The following is an 11710-nucleotide window of genomic DNA, read 5'->3' as shown; positions in this document are numbered from 1 at the left end:
ATTACTTAATATATGTAAACGAGCTTTGAAGATGAAAAGTGCAAACGCAGTCTCCTTAATAACATCTTCAAGACTTCACGGAGCCCCAGAGTCGCTGCTGAGCTCACCTTTAAGATGAGTCCGTGGGGAGTTGCTGGCAAACTTCCCAAGCCCATAAACAACATAAAATGGCTTTTCACTCCTTTTATGCAGCCAACCCCAGCTCTCCCCACCAATAAAAGGACCAGGGAGGATCAGAGAGACCAGAAGGATCCTGAGCCTCGCACTCTGCCGCCCGCACCGCCTTCCGCTGCCTCTCAGACTCTGCTCAGCCTCACACGATGTCGTGCCGCTCCTACAGGATCAGCTCAGGATGCGGGGTCACCAGGAACTTCAGCTCCTGCTCAGCTGTGGCCCCTAAAACTGGCAACCGCTGCTGCATCAGCGCCGCCCCCTACCGAGGGGTATCCTGCTACCGGGGGCTGACGGGCTTCGGCAGCCGCAGCCTCTGCAACCTGGGCTCCTGCGGGCCCCGGATAGCTGTGGGTGGCTTCCGCGCTGGCTCCTGCGGACGCAGCTTTGGCTACCGCTCCGGGGGCGTGTGCGGGCCCAGCCCCCCATGCATCACTACCGTGTCTGTCAATGAGAGCCTCCTCACGCCCCTCAACCTGGAGATTGACCCCAACGCGCAGTGTGTGAAGCAGGAGGAGAAGGAGCAGATCAAGTCCCTCAACAGCAGGTTCGCAGCCTTCATCGACAAGGTGGGTGAGGCCTGAGACGTCCAGAGAAGCCTCCAGCCCTGCCCTCCCTTGGCGAGGTCCCAGTCTGCTAAGGAGACAGGATGGCTGCCGGTTTGAGGCAGCAGAGGGAATGACGTGCAGACCCATACAGGTGGAAGGGTCAGTTTTCATCACTTAACTCCTGCAGTATTTAATGAAGTTCAGGTGTGGTCTAGAAATTGAGCCTGTGATCCAAAGTGTGTGTATGTGTGCGTGTGCATGTGTGTGTGTGCGTGTGTGTGTGTAGCGGTGTGTGTGCATGTATGTGTGTGTGTGTGGTGTGTGTATATGTGTGACTGTGGGTACATGTGTGAGCATATGTGTGTGTGTATGCTTGTGAGTGTGTATATGTGTTTGAGTGTGTTTCTTGAGCCAAGATGACATAGGACTATCAGAACTGCGTCTGAAAAACCAGACTGGGCAGCAGATGCTGGAAGAGTGGGAGATAACGGGGAGACCAAAAGGCCTTGTGGCTCCTAGCCAGGCAGCCCGTGAAGGGGCTGAGGTAATGCCCAGAGCCACACTGCCTCCCCCAAGTCCTTGCTGCATCACTCAGCATGTGAGACCCCAGGCAGGTTACTCTGCTGGATAACAGGACCTGCATCATCCACCTGTGAGGATTAATGAGTCCATGCATGAAACATAATGGCAAATAGCACCCAATACATGTTAGCTGCTATTATCATTATTTTCCAAGGACAGTGGTAGGTGAGGAGGTGTAACAGCCAACCCAGGCCTGGCAGCCCCTTCATGAGAGAGAGCCGAAATGCAGATGGGGAGGTGGCCAGGCTGGCAGGAGGAGGCCCCCTAATGCAGCCAGAGTGTGGAGAACTCTGCATAGCTGTGAGTCTGCCGCTCAAGAAAGTTTTGTAGGGGGAAGCTGGGAGCCTCCTTCACAGGCTCCTCCTGTGTCCACAGGCCTCTAGCAGAGCAGAAGGGCCAGCTTTGGGGGTCTAGGATCAGGGTTTGGGGGCAGATGCAGTGACCTTCCCGTTTTCACTCTTTCTTTAGTAATCTGAGTCTATCCTCACAGTGATGGCCTGGGGTGGGTATCAGCGTCTCCACTTATCAGACAGCAACTTGGAGCTGAGTGGGTGTATATGAGCAGCTCAGACACGCTGTAGGGGCAGGCAGAGCATGCCTATCTCATGGTAAGACTATCGCTTACCATGAGCTGGGCATTTCATACCTTGGAGTCTCAATTTCCCCATGTGCAACATGGGTTAAGTAATATCTACATCCCACAGGGCTGTGATAATTGGATGGAATTGTTACATGATATAGACATAGACATAGATATTAGACATGGATATGTATATCTTAGCACAGGCCTTGGCACTAAGTAGTAAATATTTAATAAGTGTTTGTTGCATATATGAGCAAGTGAAGGACAACTGGTAATTATAATAATAGTTAAATACACTGAGCATTTACTACGTGTCAGGGACTGTTCTAAGCACTTGATATGCATTAACTTGTTCAATCTTCACAACAGTGCTAAGACAGGCACTATTTGCTCCATTTTAAAAAGGAGAAAACTGAGCCCCAGGAGGTTAAACAACTTGCCCTTTAAAGTATCAAAACTGGGACTTGAAACAGACCTTTGGCTTTGAGTCAGGTTGCTTTCCCTTACACCCACAACTGCCTCCCTAGGGGCCTGGGAATGGGCCCCTGGAGCCGCAGACACTCAGCTTTATGGCTCAGCCCATTCAGCCAGCACCCGAGGGCAGAGAGAGCTGTGGGAAACCAGGTGCCTTGCGCTAGGCTCCCTCTGACCCTCTTCTCTCCACCTGAATGGCAGGTGCGCTTCCTGGAGCAGCAGAACAAGCTGCTGGAGACCAAATGGCAGTTCTACCAGAACCAGCGCTGCTGCGAGAGCAACCTGGAGCCACTGTTCAGTGGCTATATTGAGACTCTGCGGCGGGAGGCCGAGTGCGTGGAGGCCGACAGCGGGAGGCTGGCCTCAGAGCTCAACCACGTGCAAGAGGTGCTGGAGGGCTACAAGAAGAAGTGAGTGCGGCAAGCTGGGGGGACTCAGGGGAAACTCAGAGAGAACGCTGGGAGGCTCTGCCCATAGCCCTCTTGCCACAGATTCTTTCAGATTCCAATAGCAGGCTGCCGGGAACCCAGAGCAGATATCCAGTGGGGCCTAGATGTCTTCAGATTCCTGGGATTCATCTCTAAGACTCCACCCCTGTGAGCCTTAGAGCTACTTCTGGGGAATGAAGAGAGGAAATCCAGTGGAATTCTGACACTCTGTATGTCCCTACCCTTCTCAGCTTACCTTTATGACATGGGCTCTGTGATCTCCCTGCCAATGGAACCAGCTCTCTTGGGACCTAGGACGCACAGATGATTTTAGACTTGGGGGAAGGAATGTGCATTCCTAACCCCATCTCAGAGGCAGAAGCACTGCGGTGGAATGAAGCCAGGCTGGGACAAGGGCCAGCCCATGAATAATACAGAGAATAGATCCTGGAGGGGCCAAGACAACATCTGGAGGGGATTAACCCCTTTTCAATCCCCTGAAGAACTTGCCCAGGAGTTGGGATGGTATTCAAGGTCCAGTTTCTCAGCTCCAGCCCTCTCTTTCCCACACCCAGGTATGAAGAGGAGGTGGCCCTGAGAGCCACGGCAGAGAACGAGTTTGTGGTTCTAAAGAAGGTGAGGGGCTGGTCATGGGGCAAGGAGGAGGGAGGCCCATCAGTACAAACTCCAGCGAGGGGCAGTGTCACCACACTGACCAAAGGCACCTTCCTTTGGTCTCCTCTCACATGCATGTCCCCTCCTCTTTGTCCCACTGCCAGGACGTGGACTGCGCCTACCTGCGGAAATCAGACCTGGAGGCCAATGTGGAGGCCCTGGTGGAGGAGTCTAGCTTCCTGAGGCGCCTCTATGAAGAGGTAAGGGGGCACCTGCCACCCAGCCAGGGAAGGTGGAGAGGTGTTTTGGAGACAGGGGAGCAGTGAGGCAAGGTTGCATGTGTGTGCCTATGTTTGCCAATGTGCAATGTAAGTGTGAAAAGAGCTTGCACATATGTGCCACGGGTCCACAATACAGAGGCCATGTCCAAGTTCATGTGTGTGAGGAGCATGGGGTATACATGTTCTTGGGCTGCTCTGTGTCTGTGACCTCTGCGTGTTGGTGTGCTGCCTGTGTGAGTGCCAGTCTAGAGATGGGCACCAGAGTGTGCATGTGTGGTGGGGGTCAGGATGACTTTGCACATAGGGCATGATCCTCATTAATGGACTAATAACTCATCCTGGCATCCAAACCCCAACTCCCCTGCTGGGTGACTTTGGATCAGACCTTTTTCACCCTCTGGGCCTCAGTTTTCCCACTTTTAAGGCAGACACTGTTCCCAGATGGCCTCTACAGCCCCTTTCAGCTTTGTTGTTTGTAAGGAGCTTGTGCATGAGTGAAGGTGGTAGGAACAGAAGTCATGTAACTTTCATGACCAGTGCCTGGTCTAGGGAGTGGACTTTGCCCCCTGGGGTGGATCACATGGCCCAGATCAGGCACCAGAAGCAAATGCACTGGCTGTTGGCCCCACAGGAGATCCGTGTTCTCCAAGCCCACATCTCAGACACCTCGGTCATAGTCAAGATGGACAACAGCCGAGACCTGAACATGGACTGCATCGTCGCTGAGATCAAGGCTCAGTATGACGATGTTGCCAGCCGTAGCCGGGCCGAGGCTGAGTCCTGGTACCGTAGCAAGGTGAGTGGCACAGGACACCTGCCTGCTAAGCATGGCAGTGGGAGGGATGTGAGGCATCTATTAGAAAAGGCTTCTCTTGCCTGGGAATTCTGATCCATGAGGACAGCACGAAAAAGTCCAATAGTTCTCAGGTTAGGGTGGCCGGGCAGGACTGCCATGTGTGGTTGCACAGGCTGAGCACTGTACAACCTGCACAATCATCCATGGTGCCCTGAATGGATGGGAGGTCCCACCCTGAGCCTCATGAGCATCTCTACTTTCCCCAGTGTGAGGAGATGAAGGCCACGGTGATCAGGCATGGGGAGACCCTGCGCCGCACCAAGGAGGAGATCAACGAGCTGAACCGCATGATCCAGAGGCTGACGGCCGAGATTGAGAATGCCAAGTGCCAGGTGGGGTCTGTGGAGGATTCAAATATCCAGCACGGACAGGCTGCAGCACTTGTCCCTTAATCAGGCCTCACATTGTGCCCATGAGGAAGCAGGGACCCAGAAGGAGGGCAAGGGCTCTATCATATTTCACAGCACTCAGGCCATGTCACTAACTTCCAAAAGGAGGATCCAGCCCCTTCCTTGGCCACCCTGTGACTGCCATCAAAGAGAGATGGTGAAAAGCCCACCCATCTCCTCCCTTGTGTTCACAGCCCCATTAACTACCTGGCCATAGGCCAACCTTCTCTCCAGGACCCTCCTCTCCTGCCCTAGCTCCATCAGCTTGGGCGAGCCAAGCTGTGCCTTCTCTCTCTCATCCTGGCCCTCTTATCTCCACCCTGATAGCGTGCCAAGCTGGAGGCTGCTGTGGCCGAGGCAGAGCAGCAGGGTGAGGCGGCCCTCAGTGATGCCCGCTGCAAGCTGGCTGAGCTGGAGGGTGCCCTGCAGAAGGCCAAGCAGGACATGGCCTGCCTGCTCAAGGAGTACCAGGAGGTAATGAACTCCAAGCTGGGCCTGGACATCGAGATCGCCACCTACAGGCGCCTGCTGGAGGGCGAGGAACACAGGTGGGGCTAAGAGGACTTTGTGGAGTTTCAGAGGTGGAGGCTGTGGTCCTCCAGGAGTGAATTTCCTTGAGCTGAGTGTGAGCTACAACTCTGGCCATGGCTAGTACAATAGCTCCAATAATAATAATGCTAACTGAATGCTTCTGTGCTCGACCTGTGCTAAGTGTTTATTTTATAATCTTCACAATCCAGTAAGATAGGTATAGTTTTTCCCATGTAAAGATAAAGAAGTAGGCTCAGAATTCAATGCCTTTATCACGGCTGCGCAGTTAATAAGCAGAAGAGCTGGGACCTGCACCCAAGTCTCATAGTCTCATGCCTCTCAAATCCGTCCTTGTTGAACAGCTTCCTACTGAAGCTGCTGCGTGGCCTGCCAGATAGGCCTGTGTGTTATGATGATGATGCACTTCTATATGCATTTAGTTCTTCATTAACCACAAAGTCCTTTCATACCCTGCTGTATCTGATTCAACTCTCCTTCCTGTGAGCTTGACTGGCACCATCCAGGCTGGTCACCATCACTCAAACTAGGGGCACTGTTCATAATCTTACCCGCTGCTGCTGAAAATCAGACAGCCTTGTCTTCATGGTTAAAACCAGCAAAGAAAGCAAGCTTGTAATGCAGATTTGGGGGAGCCCTTCTTCCCTCTCAGGGGCAGACTCTGTACACAGGATAACCCTCTCTGTCCCCAAGCAACCATCAGTCTCAAGGAATCCAACTCAGTGTCTGCAACTAACAGAGTTTTCCTTCTCCCTAGGCTGTGTGAAGGTGTGGGCTCCGTGAATGTCTGTGAGTATCTGCCTGAAATTCTCCTAGAAAAATGGCTTTTTTGATGGAAAAGCTGAACTCATTGGCCTAACCCATGGAGCCTCGAGTGTTCCCCCAACTGTTTCACCCTCCCCTGGCTCCTCAGTGGGGGCCATGACGGGTGTTAGAGAAAGCAGAGCTGAGTGCTCTTCACTAGTGTTGACAGTGAGCTATAGGCCATGGACCTGCGGCCTGGAAGCTTTGCTCCCCGGGGTCCAGGGGTCCTCACTTCCTTCCTGCCACAGTCCCCTAGATGGACTGTGTGTCTCAGGAACAGGGCCTGCGTTGTTGACCACCAATTCCTTGGAGAGGGAGGCAGCTCCTGCAGTGCCCTGGGGCTTGTTGTAGGGTAGGTGAGATCGCAGGGAGCTGCTCACCCCTCCATGTCTCCTCTCTCCACAGGTGTCAGCAGCTCCCGTGGCGGAGTCTCCTCCGGGGGACTCTCCTATAGCACCACCCCAGGGCGCCAGATCACTTCTGGCCCCTCAGCCATAGGGGGCAGCTTCACAGTGATGGCCCCTGACTCCTGTGCCCCCTGCCAGCCTCGCTCCTCCAGCTTCAGCTGCGGGAGTAGCCGGTCGGTCCGCTTTGCCTAGTGGAGTCATGGAGCCAGGGCTTCCTGCCAACCGCCTACCTGCCTGCATCACTGCACTGAATGGCATGTGAATGTAAAATGTGTGCTTGCTTCCAGAATCTTCCAGATGTTCCTACAGAGGGAAAGACCCTCGGGCCGCTCCCCTGCACCTTCTCATGCTAGGGAGATGCGTCCTAGTTGTCCTCCTGGCAGTGTTTACAGAGGCGTTCCCAGCCCTTCACTCAGCTCCTACTTAGCTCCAAAACACCTGTAGCCAGTTTGCATTATTCCCCAAGTTCTCAGGGACAAGACCAGTCCCCCAGCGTGGTGGTCAGCAGGGAAACTCCACCTCCTGGGTGGAGACGCCATCCTAACCATCCAGCCACAACCCGAGAATCAGGGAGAAAGTCCCTCTCCAGCAGCCCCTCCCCCTGGTTGGGTAGAACGGTCCCCCAGCAAGCACTTGCCTGTTCATTCCCGTTCATGTTTTGCTTCTCTCTCGGACTGCCTTCCTGCTTCTGGGCTAACCTGTTCCAGCCAGGCTCCTCATGTGACCTCGCAGTCAAGAGGCCCATTATTGTGGGGCATCCTTTTGCCTACAGCCCCTGGTTAGGGAACTTTGGACGGGTCTTGCTGTTCAGTGCACCTTTGTACATTTCAAAGAAGACTCCATGGCTGCTCCAGATGCCCCCTTGCTGGGTGCGGGTGGGGACTGTCCAATGCAGCGCTGGTGGGACAGAGTCCAGCCACTTCCTAGGTCTCCCTCTTATGACTGTCTATGGGTGCATTGCCTTCTGGGTTGTCTCAATCTGTGTTTCAATAAACGCTGCTGCGATGCAAGGATGTGTGGTCTTGTGAACAACAACTTCTCCACTCCCTTCTTGCCTCTTCTGCAGCTGACCAATCCCAGCCCCCTCCCCATGCAGTGTTTCCCCAGTCACCCCCCAGAAACTCTGCTGCTTCCTGTCCACTTCCACAGTCTGATTCCACTTGGTCGCCCTCAGTCCCCTCAGGCCTGGACCACAGCCCAGCTCCCCACGAATGGCCTCTTTCTCCCCGACCCACCCTGCATACTCCCAGCAGCCAGAACTCTATCCCAAACTCACTGCTCTCACCTGCTCCTGCCTGGCTCAAGTCACTTCCCCGCACATGTGTGTGCTTCTTATGCCAAATGCAGGCTCCCTCCATCATCTCCTTCCCCAGGTACTCCTCAGCCCTGTCTAACCCCTCCACGCAGCACTCATCCTCCCAATCATGGACTCCACCCCAAGACAAGTCTACCCTTTGAGGCAGCCCAGAGCCACTCTCTCCTACATACCCCTTGTGGACACATAGCTCATCCCACATCCCTCCTCCCATTTGCCTTTGCTCAGGGCCCTCCTCTGCTCCCCATAGCTACCACCCTCATGCCCATGCCCTCCACCCCACCCCCCTACCCCATCACATAGTGTTTGGAACCCTGAGAATCTCTGGTTCTGTCTCTGTGGATCTGGGCCAAGGATGTCAATGGGTGTGTCTGGACCTGGATCAAGCTGGAAGTTCCATGAGGACAGGAAGTATCTCCTCCTGGCTCTGACCTTCCACTGAGTCCCAGGATGGAGCTCCAAGATATGCCAGGCCTGGGATGTGCTGGATGAATGCAGGCAGCTGGTGCAGCCGGAGGTAGAGACATCCAGTCCCATTAGCTGTCACTGTCATCAGGCCGGCGTCTGCCAGCCCCTCCCTGCTGCCCCAACCCGCAGCCTCTTTCCCTGCAAGGAGAAGCTAAGGCCCTGTGCATCCTCACTTCAGGCCCAAAGGGCTGTAGCCCCACAGGAGGCTGCTGGCTGCTTCTGAGTGCTCAGGCTGCTGCTCTGTTTGAGGTTTGCTAGCAGACACCTGGCGGGCCTCCTCCAGGTCTCTTGCCTGCTGCCTCCTTTCTCCCAGCTCTTTGGGCCCTGACAGCATGGTGACAATCACAATAGGCCAACTTTCAACTTAAGGGACATAATTCACCCACAGGAAATGTTAAATCCCAGGGGCTGAAACATCAGGAAATGGAAATTTGAGCCCAATTCTGCCAAGACTGCCAGGTCTCGGCGAGTCCTTGGACAGAAAGTGGCTTCCATGCTTTGTATGTCAGTCTGGGGTCTGTGAGATGAGTGGGTAGAGTCCTTACCAGGTCTGCTGTCTCCTGTGGTTCTGAGATGCTACAGTGAGTCTATGCTTGGGGAAAACAGCTTAATGCTCCCATGGATCTGGGCTGAGCAAAACTAAAATGCCAAATCTGATACCCAAAAAATAATGGCACCATGGATTGAAAAGTCAAACAGCCAGAACCTGGGAGATAGGAATAACTTTTTTGATACATTTCTGTGCTTTGTGCGCATATACCATTCAACAGATTCAGCTGGCCAGAGGTGCCTTTTGCTTATGGGGAGGTAAGCCTCTGCCCCAGCCCTCCTTGCAGCCAACAGCAAAAACCCACAGCAAGCTCTTCTGGCTCAAAGGATGCTAGGGCTCCTGCAGCTCTCTCCTGATCAAACAACTATTCCCCACGGAATGCAAAGGGTACAGTCCAAAGGTAACTAGGGATTAACATTTTATTAGAAAGAAAAAATTCTGAAGACATCAAGTGACCTGAAATCGAGAGATCGAGGAAAAGCCAGAAGTTCAAGAGGCCCAAACAATAAAGTGGGCCATGGGAGTGATCCCAGATCTCTGTCCTGGGCTCCCTCCTCCTTAGAAACATCACAAACTAAGCTAACACCAGCATCAGAGAAAATTAGACCTGCAGTCTGTATTCAATTCTTATGTAAATATTAATGATATCCTTGCCCACAAACACACAAAACTTCCAGAGGATTCAAAGAATGGAAAATAATCCTTTCAAAGAAACAGATATGCTTGGGATTTGTCATCTTTTCCTTTCTCCTGAAACCACTAATACTCCTCCACCAATTCTCAACCCACTCTGCTTCAACCCATCCTCACAAAAACCTATGCCCAAGAGAGTTCCTTCCCCCAGCCCGTGTCTCTAACTGTTCCCTGCTTCAATCTTTGGGATCTCAGAAAAATAGAATTTTGTGTTACTACTCACCTTAGACAAGCATAGTTAGGAACACAAATTAACCACATTATCAAGAAAATTACCAAGTCTGTTCTGTGTAGACACAGACATGACCATGTGGGAATTCGTGTCCCCTTGTCTGGGTTATTCACACCCCTGCCTCTCTCTGGGAACATAAGCATTAGGAGGTGACTGTACTAAGTGTAGTGCTCATTGAAGATTAGAGCAACAACGACATGGGCACTAAGCACCACTCTCCTTGGGTGTAGGGATGTGCCAGGCAGAACAAGCAATGGGAGAGGCTTAGTTCACACAGCCTCAGGCCTCCTTCCTGCTTCCCCCAATCCCCAACCTGTGTATGCCTGGAAATCCCTGCTCATTTCCGATTTGTTCAAAAACCGGGGGCTCCCTCATGTTGGCAGGAGAGCAGCCAGGGAGTGGAGTGAGGCGGGGAAGGACAGCACTCACAGGATAAGCTTATACATTAAAAATGAAGAAAATACCCAAGACACTCAGATAAATAGCCACCCTCCACCACCAACAAAAAGGAAACACAGACCCTTCCCCATTCGACAGTCCCATGCCCCAGGGCAGTGAATATCCCCCTGAGGCCCCCAGAGTGTCGTCAGAGTCACTCTGGCGACCCTTTTAACCTGGCTTTACCGCTTCTCAGTGGGATCCGGACTGTGATGGGCAGGCCTCTGCAAGACCCTTTGGTCCGGGAGACAGAGACAAGGGGAGCACCACCCTACTAAGATAGACCTCGGTCAGGCCAGGTCAAGTCCCTGCCTGGCCATTGTGGTCCCTGAAACAGAGTCTGAAGGCATCAGAAGAACTGCGTGGTGGAGAAGAACCGTTCTAAGGCTCTTCTCTGTTAAGGCGCCCGTGCAGTGCTGGCTCTCTGGGTGCGAGAGACTCGGGATGGGAAGGCGAGTCACAGTCCAGGCCAGCAGGACTTCCCCAGCCTCGGTGGTTCGCAGGTCACCGGGGTGGGGACAGTTTACAGCGTAACAAGGGACCTGCAGGTCCTCCCTGCCGGTCCCCACTTTGGCCCTGTCTCCCGTTGAGACCACCATTGTCCCCCACCTCCCCACCCACGAGAGTCAGGGGCCGCCCTACCCCCACCCACCTACCCCCACCCTCGCTTTCCTTGCGGTCACCCAGTGCCCTGCCCTGCCTGCCTGCCCACCGTCACGTCCGGCCACCAGGTACCCTGGGCGCAACTCCAGATGCACAGCGCGGCGACCCTCTGCTGGAACCCCGGGATCAGATCCGCAAGGGCCTTGCGTCCTTGGCTCACGCGGGGTTCCCGCCTTGGCGCCTCTGGCCGCGGACCGGTTCCCGAGTCATCTGCAGTCCGCCAGGATCCCGCCGCCCGCGCCTCTCTCAAATGCGCCCGCCCTCCACACCTGGGCCCTGGCCGCCCCGCTTTGCCCCTGCCCGAGAGCTCCCCGCGTCCCGCCCGTAACCTCCAATCCCAGTGGTGAGGGGCCTGGAGGGACAGGAGGGCGAGCTGGAAGCGACCCGCCCGCCGTTTTGGGGTAGTGGGCGGGGTGTTTGGGGGTTGTTGGCTGCTCAGGGCTGCCCCGTGACATGCCCATAGCACCTTGGCCAGGGTCGGCGCCCTCCTCCCCGAAGTCTAGGTGCCTAGTGCATTCTGGCGCAGAGGTTTCTTAAAGACCCTAGGGGGTTGCCGTCAGCAGTGAGTGGGATGTGGGGAGTGAACCCGCGGGTAGTCAAAAGGCCAGACCCTGCTCCCCCAGACTCCACCCCTAGGCCAGGGTGCCACACCATTGCCTTAGCG

At 54.3% G+C, this 11710-nt stretch overlaps 1 protein-coding gene across 1 annotated transcript; it reads left to right on the top strand.

Moving 5' to 3' along the window:
• Positions 1-320: 320 nt before the first annotated feature.
• On the top strand, positions 321-8234 carry LOC103238348 (keratin, type II cuticular Hb5). The gene is made up of 9 exons (XM_008003330.3): positions 321-740; positions 2560-2768; positions 3362-3422; positions 3566-3661; positions 4314-4478; positions 4745-4870; positions 5255-5475; positions 6234-6265; positions 6686-8234. Exons 1-9 carry the CDS (start codon positions 321-323, stop codon positions 6877-6879), a joined length of 1524 nt encoding a protein of 507 aa, XP_008001521.2. The 3' UTR covers positions 6880-8234.
• The last annotated feature ends 3476 nt before the right edge of the window (positions 8235-11710 follow it).

The sequence above is a fragment of the Chlorocebus sabaeus genome, chromosome 11, assembly GCF_047675955.1.
Source record: "Chlorocebus sabaeus isolate Y175 chromosome 11, mChlSab1.0.hap1, whole genome shotgun sequence".
NCBI lineage: Eukaryota > Metazoa > Chordata > Mammalia > Primates > Cercopithecidae > Chlorocebus > Chlorocebus sabaeus.
The sequence above is the reverse complement of the archived record's forward strand: the minus strand, read 5'-3'. Positions and strand labels throughout refer to the sequence as shown.